Source organism: Apteryx rowi, unplaced genomic scaffold, assembly GCF_003343035.1.
Source record: "Apteryx rowi isolate R43461 unplaced genomic scaffold, aptRow1 scaffold_615, whole genome shotgun sequence".
Taxonomy (NCBI): Eukaryota; Metazoa; Chordata; class Aves; order Apterygiformes; family Apterygidae; genus Apteryx; species Apteryx rowi.
Window position 1 is genome coordinate 356,751 of NW_020450889.1, and position 25,713 is coordinate 382,463.

Genomic DNA, 25,713 nt, shown 5'->3' on the forward strand with positions numbered 1-25,713 from the left:
GAGATTTCTGCTTTAATTTAGAAGATGGCTGTATTTTGATTAAAATGAAATGGCATAAGAAGGTTATTGCTGAAAGACAGAAGACTGCACTTCTGATTCCCATACAATGATCTAATTGTAATCAGTGTAGAACACCACCCAAACACTAATTTGAGTCACAAAATCTCAAAAGGTATTAGATAATGCAGTAATAGAATATTTCTAGCCTGAAAAGTGAACCATATGGAAAAAATAATTACAAAATAATGATCTACTGATGGCCACCATCTTTATATGATGATTTTGATTCATCAGTTCCTTACCCTGAGCTAAGGTGAATACAAAGGAGAGGGAAGGCTCCACCACATCAGAAGGGTCATGATCATGTGAGGGGTACAAAACAATGGAGAAGAAGACCTTCAATTCCTGTCTCAATATTTCTCCAAACTTTCCTTCTCTTTGATAATAATGAATGTAAATGTTGCCTTCTTCCAAAGGTTAGGGTGCAGTAATCATATGTGTTTCCTTCAGAACTGTTAGAACAAGAACACGCAGAAGGAGGAGTCAGTGAAGATTTATTCAAAAATTTTTTTGAGAATCCTAATAATAGAACACATGAAACAGGAAATTACATGGTTCTTTGAAACAGTATTGCTGATGTGGGAAAAAAATCAGTCGGTGACCGAATTTATTGCTTGGGGGTTAGTTATAAGCGTTGAATCTGTCCAGAGAAAAGATGGACTTGAACATACCAGTATAAAATTATTAACTGTGGAAAATAAACATAAGAGTAGTAGGAATTCCAGTGCATATTGTCTCTGAGAGGAAAAATCAACACCATACTTACATGAAAAGGGAAAGAAAATTTGATTTTTAAAAAGAGAAGTGAGAATGATGATCCTTAGATTAAAGATACTGAAGTTTTTTCTTAGTTCATTCTGCAAAGAAAAGGAAGATGTAGTTTGAGTCTAATAAAGGAAAATCTTTGAGATTTGGAATGCAGATAAGTCTGCACTGTCAGAATAAAATTCAGAGATGCAAAACCCACAAAATCATGAATACTGTGGAGCCCTGATTGGTTCTTAGAGAGTCTGTGTTTCTTTCTTTAACCAAATGTTGCCACTTTTAGGCACAGCCTTTAATTTGTCATCTAAAGAAGTGCATAAGCACCTGAGTGTCCTATTGGTTTCCAGTTCTGATATGCATGTTTTCTTGCATGCAGGTTGTAATTAATTAATAATTAAATAATTAATAAAATAGAAAAGGAAGGCCCATATAAATAAGTTATGGAGAAAGAAGGCCAAAGTTTCAAGACTGATTAAGGGCATAACTGGAAAGATTCTAAATATGAGTTAAAACAAGCAATTATATTTTCCAATTCTGTCATTTGGAAAAAAATTCTGAATGTCCCAGTTGAATGTCTACCAAACTTGGCTTTAACCTTCTGAAAGAGAAGTAGAACAAATGATTTGGTACAGTGCCAGTGAACAGACTTTCCTCCACCAGCATCTTTTTTCAGAAATATCTTAATTTCTAAATGTCAGTTAAATGGACTCACCCCACAAGCTAAGAGAAAGCTGACCTGACCTTTTGACACCACCTGTTCAGGAATGGGAATTTCTTAAGCATGCTCTTCTATACAGATAAAAGGTTCATAAAAACTGACCTGTAAAGAATGGTTAAAGGAATTAATTTGTTTAGTCTAGAAAAGAGCAGACTGAGGGAGGATGTGATTACAATCTTCGGGTATGTAAGAGAATGTTATAAAGATGCTAGTGATCAGTTTTCTGTGTCCAGTTGGGGAAAAGACAAGAAGAAAGATGTTTAATATAAAGCAAAGATGTTTAGATTATGTATTAGGAGAAAAATTTCTAATGATAAGAGTAGAAAATATGGACACAGACTACATACGAAAATTGTCTTCTCAATTACTGGAAAATTTCAAGAATAATTAGACCAGTACCTGTCATTAATAGTCTGGGTAGCTAACCTTCTTCATGATGCTAGATGAATAGTTAGGTGGGTTAGGTGATGGCTTTTGAGTCGTTTTCTGTCTTTCATATCTATAACTGATACCATTGGCAAGGTTCTCTGTTTTATTTCAGGTTGTTTGGAAATAAAATTAATTGGCTAATGGGAAGCTTTTTATCTGTATATGATACTTCAGCAACAAAATAATAACAAAAAATTCAGATTAATGGATTAAGATAAAAGTGTCAGATGGATGACAGAATAACAGATAAGGAAATGAAGAAAAATGCATATTGACTTTGGATCCAGAATTAGGAAGAGCACAGCTCATTAATGATAGCAATGAATTAGCTTTTGCTCTGTTACTTCAGAATGTTGTATTATACGTTTGTCTTCTGATTAAGGGTAATAAGAAAAAAAAGGAAATTGTGATGAATAATCATCCTGTACAGATATATAATCTAAGTGCTAAGTTATGGCTTACCCATTCAAAAGAACAGAAATAACATCAAAACTGTGGTGTCTTTCCTGAATGTTCATAAGAGCTACTAGGAAAACATTGCATAGTGTGATCCATTGCACGTTCAAAATCAGCAGAGTAACAGTGAAGAAAACTAGAGAACATAAGCTATATACAGACCTTTAATATCATATTGCAGATTAAAAATGAAAGTGAGTGAAGATTTTAGCTCTTATTCCATGTTGGTACCAGTGGTCTGTTTGTGGTTGAAAGCATGACATGCTTGCAGCTCAGTTGTTTGTGTTTGGTGTTGATTCAGGAGCTTAGAGATATGTTAAACATGTAAAGTCTTACTGAGGCATTTATTTGTATGCATAAATAGAAAGTAGGCATCAAACATCAGGACATTCATTTTACAAAGAAAGCAAATTACTCAAATGCTGTCTCCCTGTATTTTCTTCTTTTCTGTGAAGGAACATGATAATATTTCTTTCTTGTTTTTTTCTTGCCTGTAAGGATTGGTTATATTTTTTGCTCACTTACATGTTTTGGGGTTTTTTTGTAGGTGCTGCACAATGGACTTGTCATGGAAATGAATCATCCAACAGCTGGGAGGATAGCTGTTCCAGGTTAGATGTTTAATTTTTTTTTTTTAATGGGGCTTGAAACTAAATGCTAAATGACATCCTGAGTAGTTCTGGAACTCAGCTGAGGACATGACACATCTTCACATTTCACTCAAATGAACAAAAATTTAACCAGGAAGACATTTGTGCTCATATTCATTCCGGTGGCAGAAAAATGGGTTAAAATGTGCATGGGAATAGCTTCTGGTTTTCATCAGTCAATTGTCACAAAACATGAACATGGATTTGATAATATTTGCAAACTCCCACTGATAGAAATATTACTGCTAAATCATCTACATGAATATGTGAATCTGTTTTTCATTTAGATCTATTTTGAAAGTTATACTGACTTCTTCTAGAGACATTTCTGTTGTAAAAATAGAAAAAGAAGAAAGAGAAGAGAAGTTCATACTGCAGGATTCTTCACAGTATTTTGTTTAATGAAATGAGACACAAGGCTCTGCAATGATGAAGCCTTAAGTAGCTGTTTTGAATTTCTGAAGAATACAGAAATAATAAACCAGTCTCTCCTCTTTTAAGCTCTAAGTGGATCAGGACTTAGAACTGGTGTAGCTTTACTTCCATTGGAGTCAGTGGTGGAATGGAGGTAGGTTTGTCCAGAGCCATTATGAAAATCCTCATTCAGAGCCTCACATTTGGCTCTGTTTTGAGCACTGAGTCTTACCTGATTTTCTACGAGCTATTTGGTCAACTCTTTCTGCTTCTTTATGCTTTTCTCTCTCCCAAGCCACATGGAGAATTATTTCCTCCCTCATTCAGAGCACCATGTCGGTTTTATTTTTATAACATCTTCTCCTTACATAGTGACTTTCTGTGCCAAATTCCACCTTCTGACACAGCACCCAGTTGTCATCAATTTCAGTTGACTTGAGCACATGTAGTGGTAAGAAGAATTTGACCCATAAAATTTATCTTAATTTGCACATCCTGGAATCACACTGGGATGCAGAAAGAATTATTTGAAAGAAATCAATCCCAGATTAGATCATGTTTTCTGCATGAATAGAGGGGGTGTTTTGTGTGCATGTATGTGTTTGCCTCTTTATCACAGTTTGCATTCCACATTTGATCTCGCCAGTCTTGGAAGTTTGGTTGACTGTATTCAAAAATGCTTCTCTGATTTAGATGCATGTATCTGGAAATAATAATCCTTATGTTTTAGTTTCTAACAAAAAAGTAATCCTGGTTTATTCATCCAAAATGGAAACTAACAAGGGTAGTGATTTAATTCTTTTTAAAGAAGTGGGTAGAAAAGCCTTGCAGATGGCAGAAGTGTGTAAGGTTTCCATGTTGCGTACAATGTATATTCTATCTTAGAGAAAGCAAATACTCCTTAAGGGGATAGGTTAAACTGCAAGAAGAAGAAGGAGATGAAAGAAATGTTCTAATGTCTGTCAGCAGTGATAGAGAGTATTGGCAAGAGAGTGAGTTTTTACATAGGTAAGCCACAGTACTTCCCAAATCCTTGGTTATTTTTTATTTTATTAAAACTCCAAACCAGTGACACTGCACTAAACTGAAATAAATCATCTTAATCTCTAATGGTTTGCCATTTAGATGGACTTCTATGAAGAGCTTGTTGTATTGAAGCAGATGGCTGAAATGATTATTGGACATTTGAGCAGGAAAAAGAGAATTCCTTCCTTTCCTAGCATGGAAGGATAGGGAGGGGAGAGACAAGAGAGGGAAGGGTGAAGGATATTCATTCAGTGTGAGCAGAATGGGCCTATTGATATGGGTAGAAAGACACTGCATTACTCTGTCCCAAAATTAGAGTGCATGAAGAGTTTGGCTACTGTTTACAGTAGATAATGGAAGCATCCTGGAGTTGTCCTGGTCAATGATGTATCTGAGGAACACAGGAAAAGTGTGTGGAGAAGACCTCCAGTAGATAAACGATCTCTCAGTGACTATTTAAAATAGTAACAATTTGTTTTCAATGTGATTATATTCAAATATTAGGTACAGAACAGCTTTATTAAGCTCTCAGTTTCTAGCTCAAGGTTGCTTAATAAAGACATTAACGTGAATGTTGGAACTGAACAGAGTAAAAATGTCTCTGTGAAGACACTGGGGAGACTGTGATCCCAAGATAAACTGGGTGACTGTTATTTCTTATCCATATAAGCCAGATTTTAATGTGTCTTTTAGCAATTGATTTGGACATCACATTTGAGGCTCTTGACAGAGGTCAGATTTTGTGCTGCCAAGTAAAGTTGTGAGTGCAACGACATACACTTACTGAGTGCGAGCATGCTGGCAGATTTCAGCTCCAAGTATCACAGTTGGTCTCTGTCTCTATTATATTGGTTTGGACTAGTCCTTTCTCCAGGCATATCCCCACTTTGGGAGTGGGTTCAAATCTGTATATAAATCCTCAGGTAGATTCTGCCTCTGTTGAAATTCTGAGGGATTTCACCATTGACTTTAATGTTGGCTACATTTTTAACATTGGATGGTGATTCGTACCCCCCACTTCCCTTAAATATGTTTTGAATACTCCTTATGCGGTTACTGAATTTGGTTCCTTCCACACCTAGTCAATGCTTTCCTCCTTCCCCCCTTTTTTTAATTCCCAACCTTAAATATACTGTGTGCCAATGACTGAAGGCAAGCAGACCCTAAGATATATACCCCTATGTCTAGTGGTACTGCTGTAAGAGATGTTACATTCTTACATATCTATTTCTATTCCTTTTCTTTTCAAAATGTGTATTGATGTTAGGAGAAATACAGACCTAGTATTTTGGTTTTCCTTCGCTTCTAGTATTCATTGAAAAATGTCTTTGTGTATATACGCTGCTGTTACTATTAGTAAGATAGTTGTTAGAGTCAAGGGTAGATATGAAGAAGGGGGATTTCATTCAGTATATATAAAAGACTGTAAGACCATTTTTAATAGAAATAAGGTTCTGTGGTAGCTGATTGATTTCATTAGTGTAATTTTTTACATATTCCATTCAGTCTAGTCATGTCGCATAATGATTCTAGAGCCCACTTTGGGCATGGTGGCATGTCCACTGAACGTTGTGCAATAGTGTGAGAGCGCCTCACTTGAGTCACAGAAGGACGACACTGGGCTGCACTCATTATTCTTTACAGGACTAATCCATCAGATTTCAGGACTGCACTCATTAGGCTGTTCTGGCTCTGTCTCTGATCATTAGTTCAGGGGATGGCCCCCAAGGTGGTTGGGGGCTGGAGCAGTTGCCCTGTGAGGAGAGGCTGAGGGACCAGGGCTTGTTAAGCCCAGAGAAGGGATGGCTTCAGGGGCCTGACAGCAGCCCCCTATAGGAAGGGCATCGAGGAGACAGAGCCAGGCTCTTCATAATATTGCGTGGTGGGAGGATGAGAGACAATGGACATAAATTGAAACGAGAGACAGGATATAAGGAGAAGCTTTTTCACCATGAGGACAATCAGGCAGTGAAGCAGGTTGCCCAGAGAGGTTGTGCCAGCTCCATCCATGGAGGCTCTCAAGAAGCTGCTGGATAGAGCCCTGAGCAACCTGGTCTGAGCTCAGAGCTGACCCTGCTTTGAGCAGGAGGAGGTTGGATCAGAGAACTTCTGAGGTCCCTTCCAACTTGGATCATGTTATGATTCTGTGATTAACCTCAGCATTTCCTCTCCCATCTCTATTGTGCTTAGCCCTTTCAGTGGAGATCTGGAAGAGAAACAGAATATTTTTAAGAAAATGAGAAATGTAGACCACAAAAAGTACTTCTGAGGGCAAAAAATGACAGAGGAGCAATGTTTTATAGCATGCCAGATTGCAGATGATGCTGGATGGCACAGAGACAATACAGTTAAATGAAGGGACGAAATTTCAAGAAGCTTAAGCATCTGGAATAATCCTGAACTCCTCTGCCAAAGAGTAATGGACTTTTCCCAACAGCAGTAGCATGTGGGTTTCTGGGAACCACTGAGTAATTCATTCTGAATTGCAATGTGGAGCATAATGGTTACCTACCCATTTATTTTACAGAAAAAGCTAATGGATATGATGCAATCTTGCCCAAGCCTTTCCCATTATCATGTATTTTTTATCTGGTTTAAAAAACTCAAATAAAAATATTCCCAACATTTGCATTATCCAGCATCCAAAGTTAACTTTTAAAAGTTGCCAGTTGTGTTTTATAGTCAAAAAGGTGTTTGTAATATAAAAAATCATCCGTTCAGCAATCCCTAACAGACCAAATCTCATAGAATTTGCTTTATTAATTGCTTAATTACTAGCAGAAACCCTTTGTGAAATAAACCCCATTTCTGACCACTTCTAAACCTTAGCAAATTGAGATTTGGATATAAGCCTACACTTTGGAAACATCTCTAATCAAATAGGAAACAATGTATCTGTGGAAATTAAATAAAACACCTATTCCAGACAAAACACTTATTCTTAGTTTTGATCATATTCCTATTTATGTCCTTCTCATCCCCATTTCCTGAGCTGGTAAACACTATTTCTGTCCTTTGGCCCATGATCTGCATTGAGTGCCTCTTTATTACTCAGAAAGGGCAGCGTCATACCTGCCTTCATGACTTCCTTCAGTGCTGTGAGATAAAGTGTTTGGGGGACTGATCCAAGCTCAGCTAGGAGAGGCAGTACAGGATTCCTCTTTGGCATAGTTTTCTTGGACTGAATTCAGGCAATCTATGTTAATTAATCAGCCCACTCAAGAGAACTTTCCCTTTTTCCGATCTTCTCCTGTCACTGTACATTACAAATATACTACTGAAACAGGAAAGAAATTTTTTCAGAGATAGGCTTTTCCTGTTGCATGATTCATTAAATGGTGTCATGGTTCCATGGAGACCAATTGCTATCAATCTCTTAGAGGAATGGTTTTAAGGAATAAGTCTTTGAGGCAAGAAATCTAGTAAGACTTCCTTACTGTGCTACAGACTTCTTCCTTAACCTTGGACAAAGCATTTAACCCTCTGTGACCTTCCTAGTTGTTTGTAGTTATTCCGATCTTAATTAGTATTCAAAAGATACTTTGAATTCTTAGGGAAGGAATTTCTTATTAAAATGCTATGTGTTATTTTAAATATGTATTTATATTTATTATGTATATATTTATGATTATTTTCTCCATGTACAGGGAAGACTAATTATAGAGGTGGAAACAACAGAGGGGTTTCAATATGTTTTCTCAGTACATTTCAATACAGGGAGCAGATATTGCTGTTAAATATACACACTATCTTTTTTTGTTCATTTACTGTGAGTCAAGTGGGGGAGCTTCAGTAGGACTAGATATATGGCAGAGAAAAGTGTCCTTCTGCATTAGGGGAGTATGCAGGAAATTAAGGACGTCTGTACTACAGTCCATCGTTTCCTGCAGCTAGGACATCCCACAATACAGGAAAAACAACAACAAAATAAAAAATCACTGCAATTTTTTTTTTTTTTTGTAAGAACCTCTGCCTGAACTTCTGATCCTGTCTGCTTCTCATCAGGCATTTTTCTCATATGCGTGTGTGTGTGCGCATGTGTGCGTGTGTGTGTGCATGCATGTGCATGGCTGATGTTGATTGAAAAATTTTAATTTCACTTCACTGTTTATGGTACATTGGAGACAAACAGCTTCACTGGCATTACCGTTACCTCATTCGCCTTTTTTAGTCATCAAGGCTGACTGTTTATGTCTTTTACATTCACAGAGCTGATTTCAATTTTGAGGAATTCAGGACCATTACAGGAACTCAGCAGAAATGATATATGACAACTCACTTAGCTATCCTCAAAATACTTTAAAAAAAATTAATAAATATATAAACAATGTATTGGTGCTGATTGCAAAAGCAGAAAAGAGATGGTGGGAATTGTAAGGAATATGTTATAAGCTTCAGGATTTGTAGAACAGGCTAGTGCATTTTTTTAAATGTATGATATCTTAATTTGGAATCTTTTAAGATTCCTTTTAAAGTAAAATATAAATTACACGCCTTTTCATATTAGTACTCCTCTGCCATATATTTCCAGAGTATTTTTCTGCTGGATATTTTAAATTTTGTTATACTTCCTAGAATGGTTTTAGTGCCACAGGTAGTACTTTTAAAGTTAATACTTTAAAGAAGAAAAGCCAACTTTCTCTTTGCTGGTTCTGTGACCACAGTTAATGGGGGACACTAAGAAATAGTGGACCTCTTTTCCAGCAGACCTGGATTAACTGCACGTGTGTCCTGCTGTCATAGCAGTGCCAACTGGAACAAATAGCCCTACTGTATTATTCAGATAGCGGTTCTCTCTGACTCTTGTTAAGCATGTCTCAGCCGGAATCTCCTCTCTGTGGACCCTAGGTCTTTTTAGTCTTTCTCTAAGTTGTGTGTGTACATGACAGTCAAAGTTGTTTTTCTTGCATCACATGTTTCTTTCCGGGAGCTGCCACTGAAGTATTGGGAGATGAAATAAAAATATTTCAGTGGACTATTAAGGACATATGCCTACTCTGTATGTAATGTAATTAAGCAAAATTTTGGGTGAAGTTTGGCTGAATACTAGTCAGCATTTATACATCTACATTTTCTTTATGTTTTTCTCCATATGTACTAAGACACACTATGATTTGCTTTATATTGGACACAGTAGGTTCTTCTAGAGGGGAAACTTAGTAAGCATCACCTTGCTGTTACATTTGAAAAAAAAAAAGTTGAAGTACTACCTGAACATCTAGATAAACTCATTGATTTCCCACCAGTGATGACAGTACTAGAATTCAGTTTTGTTTAGAAACTAAAGAATTTTTTTTTGCTCTGTTCAAATGCATTTCTCACTTTTTTCTGTATAAGTAATAGTAACTGTACTTGTTTGCCCCTCACTCCGTAACAAGCACAGCCAGGTGCTCGTGCAGTTCAGGGTGTGTGATTGTAAAGATATATCTGCATGCCTCGGGTGCATTGTAAAACAGCCAAATTACTTCAACACCCATAAATTGTAAGTATATCTTTATGATCTCTAATAATTATTGGATAAGAAAAGGAATCCACTGTCAGCTAAAAAGTTTGGCTTCATTTAATGTAAAAATATGTTTTAAACATTTAGACAATTTTACTTAATCCCTAGGATRCTGAGTATATTAATCTACATTTGTATTTCCACCATGTTTTCTTGACCCAAGCTCTGCCTCCCCATGAATGGGAAGAACGATTGGACTTAAACCGTTATATGCGAGCCTAGATAGAAAAATTTTATGGTCAGCAGTGGCCATTAGATCATATAGTTTGACTTCCTATAGCATTGACCATAGGATTTCATCCATTTACTCCTTTCATGTGTATTTTGACTAAAGCAGGTCTTATTCAGAAAGTTGTCAGTTTTAACCTGAAGTCCTCAAGAGATGGAATATTCATCAAACCTATGCCACTTTCTTCAAATGACTAATCCAGTTCATTATTAAAAATCTATGCCTTATTTCTAATCTGAATTTACCTAGTTTTATAGTGCAATAATTAGTTTTTCCATGTCTTTCTCCCATATGTTAGAGCTTTAAATACTTTTATTTTCTCCCCATTAAGGTACTTACATGATAGAAATCACATCTAGACTTCTTTTTGACAAACTGTGCGGGGTGATTTGCCCAGGTCTTTTAAGGTAGTATGCAAAGTACAGCAGCTTTGTAACCTTGTCTCTTCTTTTGCAGTCAGTGTACTGCATGTTTAGAGGAAAAATTTGAAGGTATTAGAAGAATATTAATGGAGTGATATTTTTTACTACAGAAAGAAGGTGATGTTGGGAAGATGTAGGACGAGAAGAACCTTAGGCGTCTATGTAATCAGCACTATAGAAAATGTCAGGGCCTGGGATAGACAGCAGAGTAACTGCTTTCCCTATGGTTCAACTACACACATCTACATGTATGTAATTATAATTTCTTCTTTTTATTTTCATATCAGAAGCTGCTAAAAAAAATCTGTTCTGGTTTCCTCTCGCTCTCTTTGGTCTGAATTTGGTTATCATTACCTGAATTTGGATTAGTAATCTACCTTTCTACTGTCTGCAGTGGGTAGTCTCCTTGAGTTGTTTATATTGTCAGCTTTAGATGGAAAGAGAAACATTTTGAATTAAAAAAACCTTGCCCTTTTAAAGGTGCATTTCCCTCTTGATCTCTATTTTAGGCCTGAGTCCCAAGGTGGAAAGACCTGCGCTGTCTGTCACCACTTTTCCTGTAAATGACAGCCAGCACATTTGCTAAACTATTTGGAGGGACCTCACATCCTGCTAATGTATAGTAGGGAGAGGGTTAAACCAAAGTAAATTTATCTCAAAATAATTTTATTGAGCCAGTCAGTAATAATCCAGTCAAAACTCAGCCTCACAACTACCGTATTTAACAGGCTCAAAATCACTTCCTAACCTCTGCCTTCATCAGTTCCTTAGCTTCTTGCCTCAAGCATTTAGCAAGACAGATGGGTTTTAAAGAAAAGTGAAGAGGAGAGGAAATAACTCAGTTGTGGAAAAGAAAGAAAACCTGCCTTCAAAATCCTTCTTGAAAAGAAGCCAGGTTCTCCCTTCTACTTGAAGTCTGATGAGGTGCCATCACCTGCGACTGGCACAGCTGGGGTGCCTGTGAAGCACGAGAATAATGCACCGGTGCCTGGATCGAAGGTTCCCACAATGTTTTCTCTCCCTGGGGTGACTGGTCCTGCCACTTCTACCCGACCCAGCCAGATAACTAAGTGTTCTTGCTGCCCCACCCATCCCATGCATATGATAACAGAGTTGAATGTACCTTCATCAGCACCAAGAAGTACAAAATTGTTGCTGTTCTTCCACTTGTAATACTGGAATACCGTAATGGGATGGTACTCTTTTGTACTCCTTTACTCTTTTATAATTTTTTCTGTAATCTTTTAAATCCAAGATGTCCTTGACCAACTTGATTCAGCTGTACTGCATCACAGACCTCCTGTCTGACTAGGGGCAAGTCACTTGGTCCTGAAGTTACATTTCTCAGTTCTTCATCCAAGAAATGAAGATAATAGAACTTCCAAGTGATTGCAGAGGATCAATATGTTCAGGGCTGCTCAGACCATAATAATGACAGAAAAATTTGATGCTGTGCTTTCTTTGTAGGTTTTGGAAGAAGGAATTGGGTAGAAGTGAGGGGCAAAATAAGGCTTACGGATAAAAGTTTTACTGTTCAGTTGAGGGCAGGCTACCACCAACATATAACACGAACCTGTTGTGGCTTAGTATATTTATATATATTTAACTTTTTATCCATAACTCCTGAAGTTGGGTGTATTTAACAGTTCTCTTAATTGCTGTGAAATTGTAATTACTTTTGCTGTACTTCCTTGTTCTTCCTGTAGCTTTCTAGTAATGTTCTGCACAGAAATGGTTCTCATGTTGCATCAAAATCTCTTTAAAAAAGCCAGTATTGCCTACCTTGGAGGTATGAGGTATCTGCATAGGCAGTAACAATTGCATTGATCTATTTAGCTGTCATGTTGCATTTCAGACTCATGTCTAATTTTCTTTCCAATTGCATCCTGAAGAGTGTGTCAGTATGACTATTCCCAGATCTCTCCTTCCATTTGAGTGTTAGGCATTGGGGCAAGACTATTAGAAAAATCTTCCTGACACAGAGTCTGTTAAGGTTTGGAATAGTGTCCCCAGAGATGACATAGAATCCCCGTTTCTTTGACTGTCTGAAACTCGACTGAATATAGCAATAAATAAAAAATTTAACCTTATAAAAAGCATATAAATTGTTCTATTAAAAAGGATTAATAACTTACTGAATTTTAAAATTTGGTGCCAGTTTATTGCTTTAAATTAAAACTGTTTAGAGATTGTGCCTATGGCTGGCTAATAAAACTTTATATTGATTTCTGTATAAGCAGAATGTTCCTCATGGGTTTTACATTGTATGCAGAGATGAAATGAGGCAGAGGCTTACAGATTAGAACAAGGTTTTTAATATTCTTTGCAAGCTGTTTTTAGAAACATAACAAGGAACATAAAAGCAGGCACAGTTGTGAAGAGAGGCAGTATGATTTAAAAACAAATATGTAGCAAACAATTTCAGAGCTGATCATGCAAAAATACCCCATTTCAGTTGTGCAGTCCTAACTTGCACATACTGAAATCACAACTGCATGCACACAGCTGCTATTTCCAGTCCACTAGCACATATGTATTTATATAAGCTTGTATTAATTCATAGCAAATTACAGGATTAGCACGAAAAAATTAAGGTGCACTGAAGTAATTTGTGTAATACAGACTATGAGGTTTAGATTCCTATATGAGTAAATCTATGCTGAAAAAGTGTTAGAGTCCCCTAAGTTGCTGAGTTACATTTGGGAATTGTTATTTGCTTTCTCAAAGATCTGTGTAGCAGAATTTTGTCCTGGAGTTGAGTGATTTTCTTTTTACCCAGGTTCAGTTCTGGTGATGCTGTTCAGCCACTTCTCTCTAGCTTTGCTGTATACGTGTTACGTTTTTTTCAGTGTGACCTGGTTTGAAGCATTTAGGGTTATTGATTTGGTCAGTGAACTGGTCTCCCTGGAAAATACTCCCTGTAAATAATGAAAAGGTCATGTGATGGGGGCAAGCTTAAAACATGGGGTTTCATATGAGGAGAAGAGTTAGCTTTCAGTCCTCTCTCCTCAGCCAGTGCCTATCCATCATTTGGGCTCACACCACAAATCCACATCTTCTTCCTTGCTCCTTGAACCTGGTACAAGATGCTGAGATGCTAAGGAGAAACAGCTGTGTGGGAGAAACAGCATGAGTGGTATCAGCGCTATAACAGGGGAATAGGAGAAGTTGTGCTGAGAGCAGAGGAATTAAAATAGGACCCATAGCACACACTCTTCCACTGCAGGAGAGCAGGAGTCATTACTACGGCTCAATGCTCACCTTAGGCAGGTGCAAAATATAACAGCGTTGAACAAGTAACTGTGGGTCACAGCAGATGGCCCAGTGTCAGGATAAGAGAACCGAAAGCTTACACTGAAGGGCCCACATTGGTGAGAAAACCTGGAGAATGAGTTGAGGAAGGAGGTGAAGGGAAGAGATTGCGATGAAATGCAGCCTTGCAGACACCAGATGGTGCAGACAGTTCCCTTCCGTAAATTGACCCTGGTCAATGGTTTGTCAAACCAGTATTTTGAACTCATAACTGGAAATACTTGTTAAGTTTCAGTTCTGGTTAAGGTTCAGTGAAAACTGCAAAATAATAGGTCAAATTGAATTCCAGTCTAGGAGAACATAATGATTTGAAACTGTTTTGGTTTCATGTGTGGTTTATCTCTTGGGATATAAGTTTTTCTGGAAGCATTTAGAATATTTAAGAAAAACAAACAACTTCTTTGCAAAGGCAATCACTTTCTATGCAGTTGTATCAGATATTTCCATAATGAAACTGTGAGTTATGTACTTGATCATGTGAATGCACCACTTACTGTTTTGTATGTGGGAGCCAGGTGTTTATGTGAACAAATGAAGACTGTACAGTTCTGTTGTTTCATTTGAGTGTGCCTGCATTTTAAAATCTAGCCTTCACTTCCTAGAAGAGAACACTTCAGGGATCAGTCAGTTTGATAAAGGAGGCTCTTTTGGCAAACATTCCAGTTTTTGTGTTTATTCATGTTTAGGGGAATAGAGAAGCTAAAGATGGGGCATAGATTTTCATGTTCGTATTGTATTTACCTTTGCTACCTTCCTAGATAGCTAGGTAAGGATTAGCATTGCAGTTCCTGAAAGGGAATTTTAGTTCCTGACTTTGATTATATTCACAAATCAATGTCCTCATAAATCTACTGTATGATTTATAGTTATTTTAGCTCAAAACCAAAAGCAGAATTTAATAGGCTGCCCTTCTACTACTCATTTTTTTCCTGAGAGAAAATATCAGCTCTTGAAGTGTTCTTTTGCTCCTCATAGATTAATGTGCACTGTTCTAGCTTTTGCCCCCTCTAAAAGAATGTGGTCAGAATTGGTGGGTGAAGCACAACTTTGGTATAGCTGCGCAGCAATGTCAGATTGGAAGATACCCTTCTGACTCAGCCTTCATCATTTTTCAAGTACTTCTGTAATGATGACGCTGTAGAGAAAGTTGTTGAAGGGAAACAGAAAGAGAAATTGGAATAATAGCTCAGAGGCATCAATGCATGAAAATTTATTAGAAAACCCTTGGTATCTTCATGTGAAGCCATTCACCTTCTAAGAGCTATTAGTCTGACCTATTTTAAATCTTCCCAAATGTTGGCACAGTGTGGAGATACTTTGGAACCTTCCTTCCAGTTAGTCTTAAGGAGGCAAGAAATGCTGTGTTTACTACTTTGATATAACTTTCAGATTCTCTTTGCTAGATGGTTCATCATTCAAAGCAATACCACCCACCACCAATGTGGCATTTGGTTATCATTTCCGTGAATATGCATTTACTTTCAAGATTTTTCTGTCAAATGTCCTCTGGTCTGTTTTTGTAATGGGGCAAGTTTGCAGTCAGTTGCTATGTTGTGGGACATGACATATAATTCTAATTTTTAGATATTTTCAGAGATTGCTGTTCTCTTCCCCAGCTGTACCCAGAAGTGAATCAAAATGCTTCATTGAGTGCATTTGGAAACTAAGACTAAGAAGTCTTACCTCACTCTTGGAAATGAATACTATATTGGACACCAGTTCCAATATTATATATTATACCTATATAACATAATTATATAATATAACTATATAACTTATACATGAATATATTATATATACTGTTATAGAATATAACCATATTGGTATCCATGGAGACAAATGGTGTTAAACTGCAGTGAGAGAAGAACTGGGTACTATCAGTGCATATAATTCATAATCAAGGGTGATGTTGACAGTTGTGCCTTTCAGAAATCTGAATATTTTGTTTTTAAATATTTACTTTTTTTTTACAAAGTAAAACGTTGTATAAAGGAAGTTTCTGTAATTGAAAAGAAAGCTGAGCTGTGATATCATATTGCGTTTTTAATTTGTTGATCTCTGAGCAGTATTTATATGTAATTTTAATTAGTCATGACATTAAAGACAGAAAAATATCATAGTTCATATATTTATAAGTAAGATTTAAAATATTGAGTGCTAAATATCTTCAAGGATTTTGCATGCTCTGATGGTTCGTGGAGATTACATTATTGAAAAGAAGTGCCTTAGAAAGTTGTGGATAATTTTCAAATTCAAGATAAATGAATTAAATGTTGTCTTATTTACAGTGAAGTGTGAAAACCTCAGTAAAAGTGCTCTGTTCACTGGATTTTTCTTGGAAGGTTAGGTTCTATTTTCAGGAGCTTTGCCATATCATAAAATTTATAATTTAACTATAATTAATGAGGAGTAATGATCAATAATCAACTTAAGTGCATCATATAATATGGAACCTATTATGAAAGACAGAATGTAAGCATTCCAGTTCATGATATATTTTAGAGTATATTGTCTGATAACTATAAAGAGGTATTAAGAGGATCCAGTTTTAGAGGCCCTGCAAAAAGACAAGAACTAAGATAAAAAACTCAATCATAACTTATGAAATTTTCAAGTCTTTTAGTACTTAATTTCTCTACCTGAGTAGTATTTAGTAGTTGTAAATCTACTTTTGTATTTGAGCAGTGTGACCACTACCAAACCCTATCCCATAAAAAGAAAATAAATCCAGCTACCAGTGACCATGGCATTCAAACCACCGCTTTGGGGAGAAAGGACATTATCCTGAATATGCTCTGCTCATCATATCAAGGTAATAGCTGACTTCCACCTCATTGCTGTTTTTAGCTACTTAACTAGCATACCTATGGGCCAAAGACACCAATCCAGGCAGGAATGCAATTATACTTAATTCAGGAGTTATTTCTGTACACAGATGTAATTGGTATACAACTCACAGTCTTTGAAAGACTTATGACTTTTGATTATATGTTGGCTTCTTCCACAAGTCTCATATTTCCTGTCTTTCCTAAATATTGCAACTGTGATTGAGGGAAGTTGGCAGAGAAAACAATTTTCTTATGAACTTTAAGATATAATGGATATAGTGATGTTCTCCCACTGGTAACATTTAGCCTCTAATAGAATTCAAGATGATTGAATGGATTCACATCTATGTAACTATAAGAGAGCTAGGTAGTGGGAAAAAGCTAGATTATTAAGACAATGTACATTTACCAGAGTACTTAACACTTTTATGTGACCGCTCACCATACAATGACATTTGGGATATGACATAAATTGTATTTTCTAGTGCTATTGCATTTATTTTCCAAAAATGCTAAAATACAATCAAGTAATTATTCTTTCCCGGTATACTCCTACTTCATAGGCCTAAAAAATGGATTTAAGCCATATATGTTGTGTATTCTGCTTGTTTATGTTGTCTGTACAATGGCTGAAATTTACTTTGGCTGGGTAAACAAGCAGAAGTTTTTAAATTACCACATTTTTTAAAATATATTTTGATTCCTAATACTTGTGCATTAGGGCTTTTTGCTCCTACGCCCACCCAGATTTTTCAGGCATATTTTTCTATAGTTACTTTAATTTGCCCCAGACATCTTTAGTATGGGCACATTCCTCCGTGTATTATATCCTAATGGAAGATATAATGAAATGCTCAGAATGCTGTATACACTGCCATTTTGGATTTGATGGAATTAGTTAATTTAACATGAAGGGATATAATCCATACAGCTCACTAAAAAGAGTCACTTCCTTTATTATGCACTGTAATTATAGAACATCTTCATTTACATCATCCTTATAACTTTTGTCCACCTGTGTGTCCACCAGGCTCCCCCTAGAATGATTTACTAGCAAGGGAGAGATTTTTCTTTAGTCACTGTAATACTGTCCTTCCATCCTAGCATTAGTACTATGGACTATTTCGGATGGGCACCTGACAACAGGAAGGCCTTTGTGAAATCTTTGTTTTATGTTGATTCTCTGATGTACAGTGGAAATGGCCCCCTGAACTATGAAAGCATCCGGTCCATGCTGGTTCATAGAAACAAAACCCATTATTCTTTCCCCTACAGTCATAATGTGTCCGAGACCAACAGAGGTTAAGAAACTGGGTTTGTTTGGCAGATGTTTCTTGTTATTCTGCCAATTAAGTCAACAATAGGTATTCATAATCCTAGGGCGGGTTGGAGGTCATAGAAATTACAGGGCGTACAGAATGGCTCATGCATAAATAGTTGAAAAAAAGGAGTGATCTTTTCGGGTTTTTTTCCCCTCCTTTTATTCTGCTTGTCCTAGGGGCTGTCACCAGTGAGTAACATTGTGCATTGGCTTCACCCCTTGGTTCTGGCTGCCGTGTTCAAGGTCCTGAATGGCACAAATTGTGTCTCATTGTTGAAGAGGAGATGTTTTTCTGCAGTTTGTCTTACGCTTGGCTTTCAGTGCTTTGTATAAGTATTATAACATTTGTCTCAGCAAACAGTTTAAAGTAAGTGGTTGGAATATTTGCATTCTCAAGAGAGAATGGGTAGCCTATATGGAATAAAGACAGTGGTTGCTGTGGAGGGGCAGACAGTGCAATACAGTCTTTTGTTATTTCACCAGTACTGCATATATGGACTGGAGAAATTCCTTAGAATCTGACTTTCTATCCTTCTTGAGTATATCGTTGCTGAGCAAGGAATGGAGCTGGCAGAGAGAAGCACTGATCTGAAGGGGTAAAAGAGACTGGGAGAAAGCGTAGAAGAGCCAGTTTGTGGGCTTGTGGCTGGGATGTTAACTGCAGTTGAAGGATCTCTGCAGGTAATTCTCTCAATAAAGTACCATTGGACTTCTACAGATATGAGGTACTACCATGTTATTACCCCATGTGGTAAACAACAGTGATACAACAGTCAATTGGGTGAGAACGACAGCAAGAATAAAGCATATAAAGACAAATAAAGAAACACCTTTAGAGACAGAAAACAAGTGGCCATGAGGCACTCAGCAGCCGTGAGGCATTAAGTTCACTAAGAGAAACAAATTTCCAGACAAAAAACCTTACCCAGGCACAGTAGTAGTAATATATACTAAATAAAGCATTGACTGGAGAGAATAAAGATGAGAAAATTCTGATAAAACATTTTTACGATCTCCTTGGGTGAAAAAGACAAGAAGTGAATGAGACATTCTTGCTACTAATATTGCCTAAAACACTGTAACGGCTGATAAAAGTATTTGATATACTGTGACCTTAGAAAGAATGTGACTGTGTTTTTATCTGAACCCAAGAACCAGAAGAAGGAATAGATGCTTGCCTTACAGTCACATACTCTGGCATCCACATGTACTGTTGGAGATATAAAAGATTGCTTAATGAGAGACAGGAATGTATGTGGGACAAATGATTCCAGCATACAGGAGAAGCTGTTGAAAGAAACAGATCTAAGCCACGAGAAATTTCTGCAAAGGGCAAGGGCAGCTGAACAGTCTAAGAAAAGGATCAAAACAGTGTCACTACTGCAGAACAAGTTCACAGGGTCAAACTAAAGGAAATTGGAAAGTAGGACAGAGACAGACTGACCAGGAATGCAGGCATCATGATGCAGGGTATGTATTGAGAGAAGCAATTCAGAAGACAGAAAGAAAACTATCTAGCTCCTGGGAAAATGCATAAAAAGCAGGAAGCGTAGAAACACTTTCTGTCCAGTGTGTTACAGCTATCTCAGGAAATATAAAAAGCAGTAATAGAGATGGAGAACATAGAGACTACAATTAAAAGAAAGATGTCTGCTGGCTGCTTTTCATAGGTCCAGAGAAGTTCATCCCACTGTGAAGAGGGATGCCAGCCATTCTGTTCATTTGTGGAACAATGCTATTAGGTCTTGATCAGTTGATTCTGGTTGAATGGTGAAGCCAGCAGCAGGTTAATCCTACCAAGCTGGTAAGTGGAAACATCAACCTGGAGGAGTAGAATTAAGCGTTCATGACCTGAACAGGATCTGCACATGCAGATACTTGAAGTCAAAGAGCAAATGCAGCCTGAAGAGAAGTGTCCTGAAAGTCAAGTGACGTTATATTTGCAGCATTAGCATTTCCTCAACATGAGAGAGAGTTGTCTCTGTGGGCTTTCTCAAGCATTTTCAGAGAATATATGATTATATTTCAAGGAGGTAGACACACAGACTAAGTGGAAATCAGAAATAACACCCCCAAAAAGCAGTCTTTGAGATGACTGAAATTCAGAGTTCCRCTCATCATGTCAGAGCCATGATAAAAAGCTGACAAACGTATGAAGAAATGATGTCATTATATCCATTGATACTTTCAGAGAATGACTCAGAAGCCCAGTTAATGTGGAGGAGAGTTTGGAATACATTGAGGGTCTTCATTTAGCCAAACCACTAAATACATCATTGTAAAGAAGCTGCTCCTTATCACCACCAAAGGAAAACATACTGTCTAATCTGTCATTTGTTTAACATCACTGTTTGTGATGCTAAGACTGAATTTTAACATGTTGTGGTAAATGAGCAATATGACAACAGTGGCTACACCTTTTGGAAGATAATCATTGAGCACAAATACTTTTAGCCTCAGTCCAGCATCTAAGGTGTTCCAGTGTAAACTGAAGTTGGGAAAGATTCCCAGACATGTGGCTTGAAGCTGGGGCACAGCTATTAAAAATAAATGATCTGATAAGAGAGAGATTCAATGTCACAGCATCAGAAGTAGAATATGAGAATGAATATAGACATGTAGATCTTCAGGAAAACTGTATTCTTCTCCATTAGCTGACATCTAGGTAGATGGCAGCAAGACTCCAGAAAAGTCAGAGCAATTAGGAAAGTACTCAAAATGAAAGGAACCCAATCCTTTTGGGGGCTAGCAAACTTTTTCTAGGTGTGGCATATACTTGTCAGAAGTCCTTGAAACTAATGAGACAGTGCTGCAGCCTGAGCATGATCAGAGGTCTTTAAAACTGTTAGGAAAATCAGAAGGCAGGGACTGCTCCTAAGACTCTGTAGGGCAGCTAAAACTACATTATGTTGCCTCTGAAGGAGGTTAGGAGCAGTACTAATGCAAAACAAGCAGCACAGAACATTTGCTTATAGCATCCTGACAGAGACAGGAAAGAAAAAGGAAATATAGAGCCGAGCTTTTTGAAATGCAGTTCCATTTGTTCACCTTTCAGCACTAGATAGTCATGCTATCAGCCGCCTTGTTTGATCACAATCCTTTAGAGAGAACCTGGACAAAACACTGTGGGCTTGTATTCAGGTTTGTTTCTCCTTAAATCTTTAAGCGTGTTAAGAAAACAAGGTGCTTCCCAGGAAAATCGCTACCTGTGGCAGATGCACTGAAGAGGACATGCCTTCCAGAGTACAATATGGAGCTTCTCTAACTCCTGCTTTATGGAGCAGGAGTTAGAGATTATCAACATACTGCAAAAACTGCAGAGGTCTCTAATCATAGCCTTCAGACAATCCTTTAAAGCACAGGCAGTAGATCGGCTTATATATCAGCTGTGACAGTTTGAAGGAGTAAGTGCCACAAGAATTTACTCCTTATTACAAGGTGAGGGATGAGCTGTATGTGCAAAGCAGGATTTTGTTTAAATGGGTCTGAGCAGCAATCCTAGCAGGTTTAGAAGGTGAATGATACAGTGAGCCTGAAATACACTTCACACCTGCTGATAAAGGTCTGCCTGAAATGAGCTAGGGAGAGTTAACCAGGCATGAATGTGCTCCAAGTGCGAGCACAGAAAGAGCAGTCTGATGTGCTCAGACTTCTGACTGATAGCAGAAGACTGAGGAGTTTCATGAAATGTTAGCCCTGGTAAAAATGAAAAGCAGAAAACAGAATTAAACTTGTTCTGATGGTTAGACTAGCTTACCGCTTCAGTTTCTGCAAAGCTTGCTGGAGGACATTCAAGCAAAGACTATGAGTCTTTGAGTCTATGAGACTATGAATCAGGAGTTAAGGTATATCTAAAAACATATTTTGCAAGGATCTGGGCTACCAGACTCTAACAGTCTGAAAACCGACAACTATATCTGGCAGTGGAATTCAAACAAAATAGGAGTTTGAATGCAAGATGTTAGCCTGAATAATCACAGAGCAACAGAAAAAATGAAGTTTGCACTGAAGAGCTTGTTAACAAGAACAGAAAAGGTAATGTAGTGTTTAACTAACACATTGCAGCATCTCTTCCCCTTCCTCCTACCTTTCTTCTTTTGAATTATTAGCCTGACACAGCAAGTGATGGACTATAAAACAGAGATTCTACATCCCCTGGGAATCAGTCTGTAATGCAAAAGGGAAACAGTAGACAGTACAATGAATCAAAGAGAATCAGTGAAAAAAGCCAGTGATTTGATATCCTTGTGCAGGTGGACAGCTCTGGCTCAACCATCAAGCAGCCACTCACAGCAATAGCAAAAACTACAGGGTTGGGTTAGTAGCAGAGCAAAACCTGAAGATAGTACCACACAAAATCAAAAGCAAAATGAATGAGAACACCATGGGAAATAAAATAAAGTAGTGTTATCTTGACTCTAAAAGAAGTTCAAAGCTTATTTTCTTTCTAAAGATGTAACAGTTTGCTTGAAGGAAGAATAAAATAAAAAAAAATACATAGCCGTGGCAAAGACAGTTTTAACTTACACTCTTGATCCCTTATTCATTGAGTTACAGCAAAAGTGTTCTGCAAAGCTTTTCTGAAGGTGTTCTGCAGCCAGAACCTGTGATCATACAGCTCTAGTTGTAAGAGAACAGAACATTTATGTGAAGGAGAAGTTCCCAGCTTCCCCTCATTTCTGTACTGTGCACCCATAAGCTATTTAAACAAGCCTCACATAGAAATACACAAAATAAAAACTTATCCCTAGAGGCACTTCAAATTTGTGTCTGCTTTCACACTGTACCCTTTGCAACATCAGGAAGAAGAAAAAAAAAAAAAGAGGAAAAATATTTTCCCCTTCTGATATCAAATCCTGGTCCCAAGAAGTCAGATACAGCCTTCTTCCAGGAAGGTGTCTGACCTAGCAGGTTTGCTTTGTTGGTCCTCAGTGCTCTTTCTGGCAGAAAAATTGTGGTATGTGTTTCATGTGGGCTAAGTAAAGTTTCAAATTCAGAACCCTACTCTGGAGAAACAAGAATTTCCTTAGGCAGCTGCCTGGTACCAGCTTAATATGGAAAAGCGAGAAAGCTTGAGAGATTTTAGAGTCTCTGAATAGGGCTTTTCTTGCTGTTTCACACAGTTACACTTATGCAGAGATAAGCTGTTCTGAAATGTCTGGCTACATTTTAACTTGCATACATTTTCTGGGCTAACAAGTTCGCTATGGCTAAAATCCCTCTCGCAGGAAAATGAAACCGTCCTTGCAAACCTTGCTAGAGAGTAGTTTCATCACTCACAGTCATCTCACGATTGAACCTTTCTGTTGAACAAAAGCCTTGAAGTGGTGTGGCTGCTAGTCCACTGTACTTTGCGTTGGCCTCTGCTTCTGTCTCGGATTTAATAAGTTACGGATACCTTCAGATGCAGGATGGAGAGCTCGCATTCGGGATCTGTCAGTCAGCGTGTCAGCTCAGCTCCAGAATTCAATCTGCGCAGCACTCTCCCGGCGCTCAGGGCAATCTGTTCAGCTCTCCAGGCTCTTCTCTTTGTTGTCAGAAGGGAGGTAGTGTGACTTCTCCCTGACAATACCACAGCTGCACGTTGACAAGCGGAGTGGGATTCACAGCATGTGTCTTGGGAGGTAGTTGGTGCATATCCTTTTGCTATGAAACTTCACAAGACTTGTGGGACCTTTTCTCTTCATCTGTACGTTATACGGCTTGCCTGCATACTTGTATTGCATTAGACATTGTATCTGGATATGAATGTTTAACTATATATTTAACGTATGGTTAGACATGAAGAACTTGGCACACTGAACACAAAGTATGAGCAGCATAAATTATTAGACACTTTTGTATCCTACTGGGGAACACAAAAGGTTCTGATCTGGTATTCCAGCATACATTAACCCAACCCTATTAGATATATTCTGAAAACTTTAATAAAAACTTCTTAACCAGTAAAGTGGTCTTCAAGGAAGTGTTGGAAAACTACCATTTGGGACTTGTAAAAGTAGGCTGGACAAAGCATTAACAATAGAATTTAAAAAAATTAAATGGCAATAGGAAATAATTTGCAGTGGTAGGACAGGGGAGGATAAATGATTTCCTCGGCCTTTTTTTAATCTCACATTATCTCTTTGAAAGGTTCTCCCCTCCCCTCCTTTAATGTAATGAATTCCATTGCACTGATGAGTAAAGTATTTAGGGAGTTTTACCAGAGAATGCTTAGAAGAGATGACGAATGATTATTGGCTTTAGTTGCTAATTGGCACAATAATCCTTGCCAAGGGATTCCTCTTTACTTTTGAAACTGTACTCTAAAAAGGGAAGAGAATTGATTTGTTAGATAACACACTAATGTTAAGAGACTAACTGAAGCAGGATGGAGGCCCATGGCCTCTCATTTTTCTTAAGACATTGTATTCTTCTCAGCTTTCTGTTTTTGTTTTGTTTTTCATAATTCATAATGGGAAAAAGATGTTAAATTTTAATATGCTACCTATGACAGTAATTTTAGAATACAGTTCCAGTCTGCTGAAAACGATGAAGTTATGGGAGTATTTCCACAGATAAAGTTTAAATGTGTTCATTTAAAAAAAAGTAGAAAATGCACAAACAGAACAGGTTTACCCAGCTATGTTTTCTATAGAATCACTTTCTTATTTTCACCCTGAAGAGGTCAGGCAGATTTATGGAATAAAACAGGGCCTCAGGCCATATAACATGATTGTGAGCTAGTCAACCAGTCATTTGTGCCAAGTAAATTTTGGAAATGATTCTCCTTTGCTGACAGTACCCTCATTACTGATTGTGTAGAGTAATTTATCAGGCATTTCTTAAAATAAACCGTTCATTTATGCTAATAGGACTTGGCAGGGAGGAAAAATTGGCAGGACTTGAAGTTCCTAGTGTTTTTCTTTTTTAAAACAAAAACTGTAAAGTCCTCAGTATTTTGAGCAACCGTTATCACAGCTGTGCATACAGTTTATTAAAGTGACAACTAATTGCATAATAAATTTTCAAAATGGGAGAAAATTATTCCGATGGTAAGTTTACAAAAGCAAATAGTTTGATAGGACTGTAAAAGCACTGTCATGAGTTTCATACTTGGGCATCCTTCATTGGCCGAGCTTCTAGTATTAATGAGTCACTTCAGCATCTTTTCCATGACTCATCTATTTTCTGTGCAGTGCCTCATCTTGAGATCTCTCTTTGTTCCTTACCCCTCATGAATTTTCTGTTTGGTAGCTACCTCCAAGGAGATGTTTTCTTTTTGCTTCATGCTGGGGCTTTGATACTGCAAATACCCATGCACATCAGTAACTACTGAAGCAAGTAGTCCCATTGAACCTAATCGAACTAGTCAATATATAAAGTTACTCACACTTACAAAAGTTTGTAGGACCCAGCTGTAGTCACTGTATAGTGTTCAGTTGCTCTCCTTTGCAGCTGGACTGTGGCTCTGAAGATCATTATATTTAGGTCTGTACGTTTCACATTCAATTGTCTCCAAAAATCAAGTTTTAAAAACATCAATTCCTGAAAAAGCCATCCTTCCTAACCCCCAAGACAACTTCAAAAACTCAAAATAA

The 25,713-nt window shown here is 37.5% G+C and overlaps 1 protein-coding gene across 1 annotated transcript in view; it reads left to right on the forward strand.

Annotated features, from left to right (window-relative positions):
* The window catches only part of SUGCT (succinyl-CoA:glutarate-CoA transferase), a 334,471-nt gene that overhangs the window by 279,898 nt on the left and 28,860 nt on the right, over nt 1–25,713 (forward strand). The window contains exon 13 of the mRNA XM_026083761.1: nt 2,976–3,039. Coding sequence (XP_025939546.1) covers nt 2,976–3,039 — 64 coding nt within the window. The remainder of the gene's footprint in view (nt 1–2,975; nt 3,040–25,713) is intronic.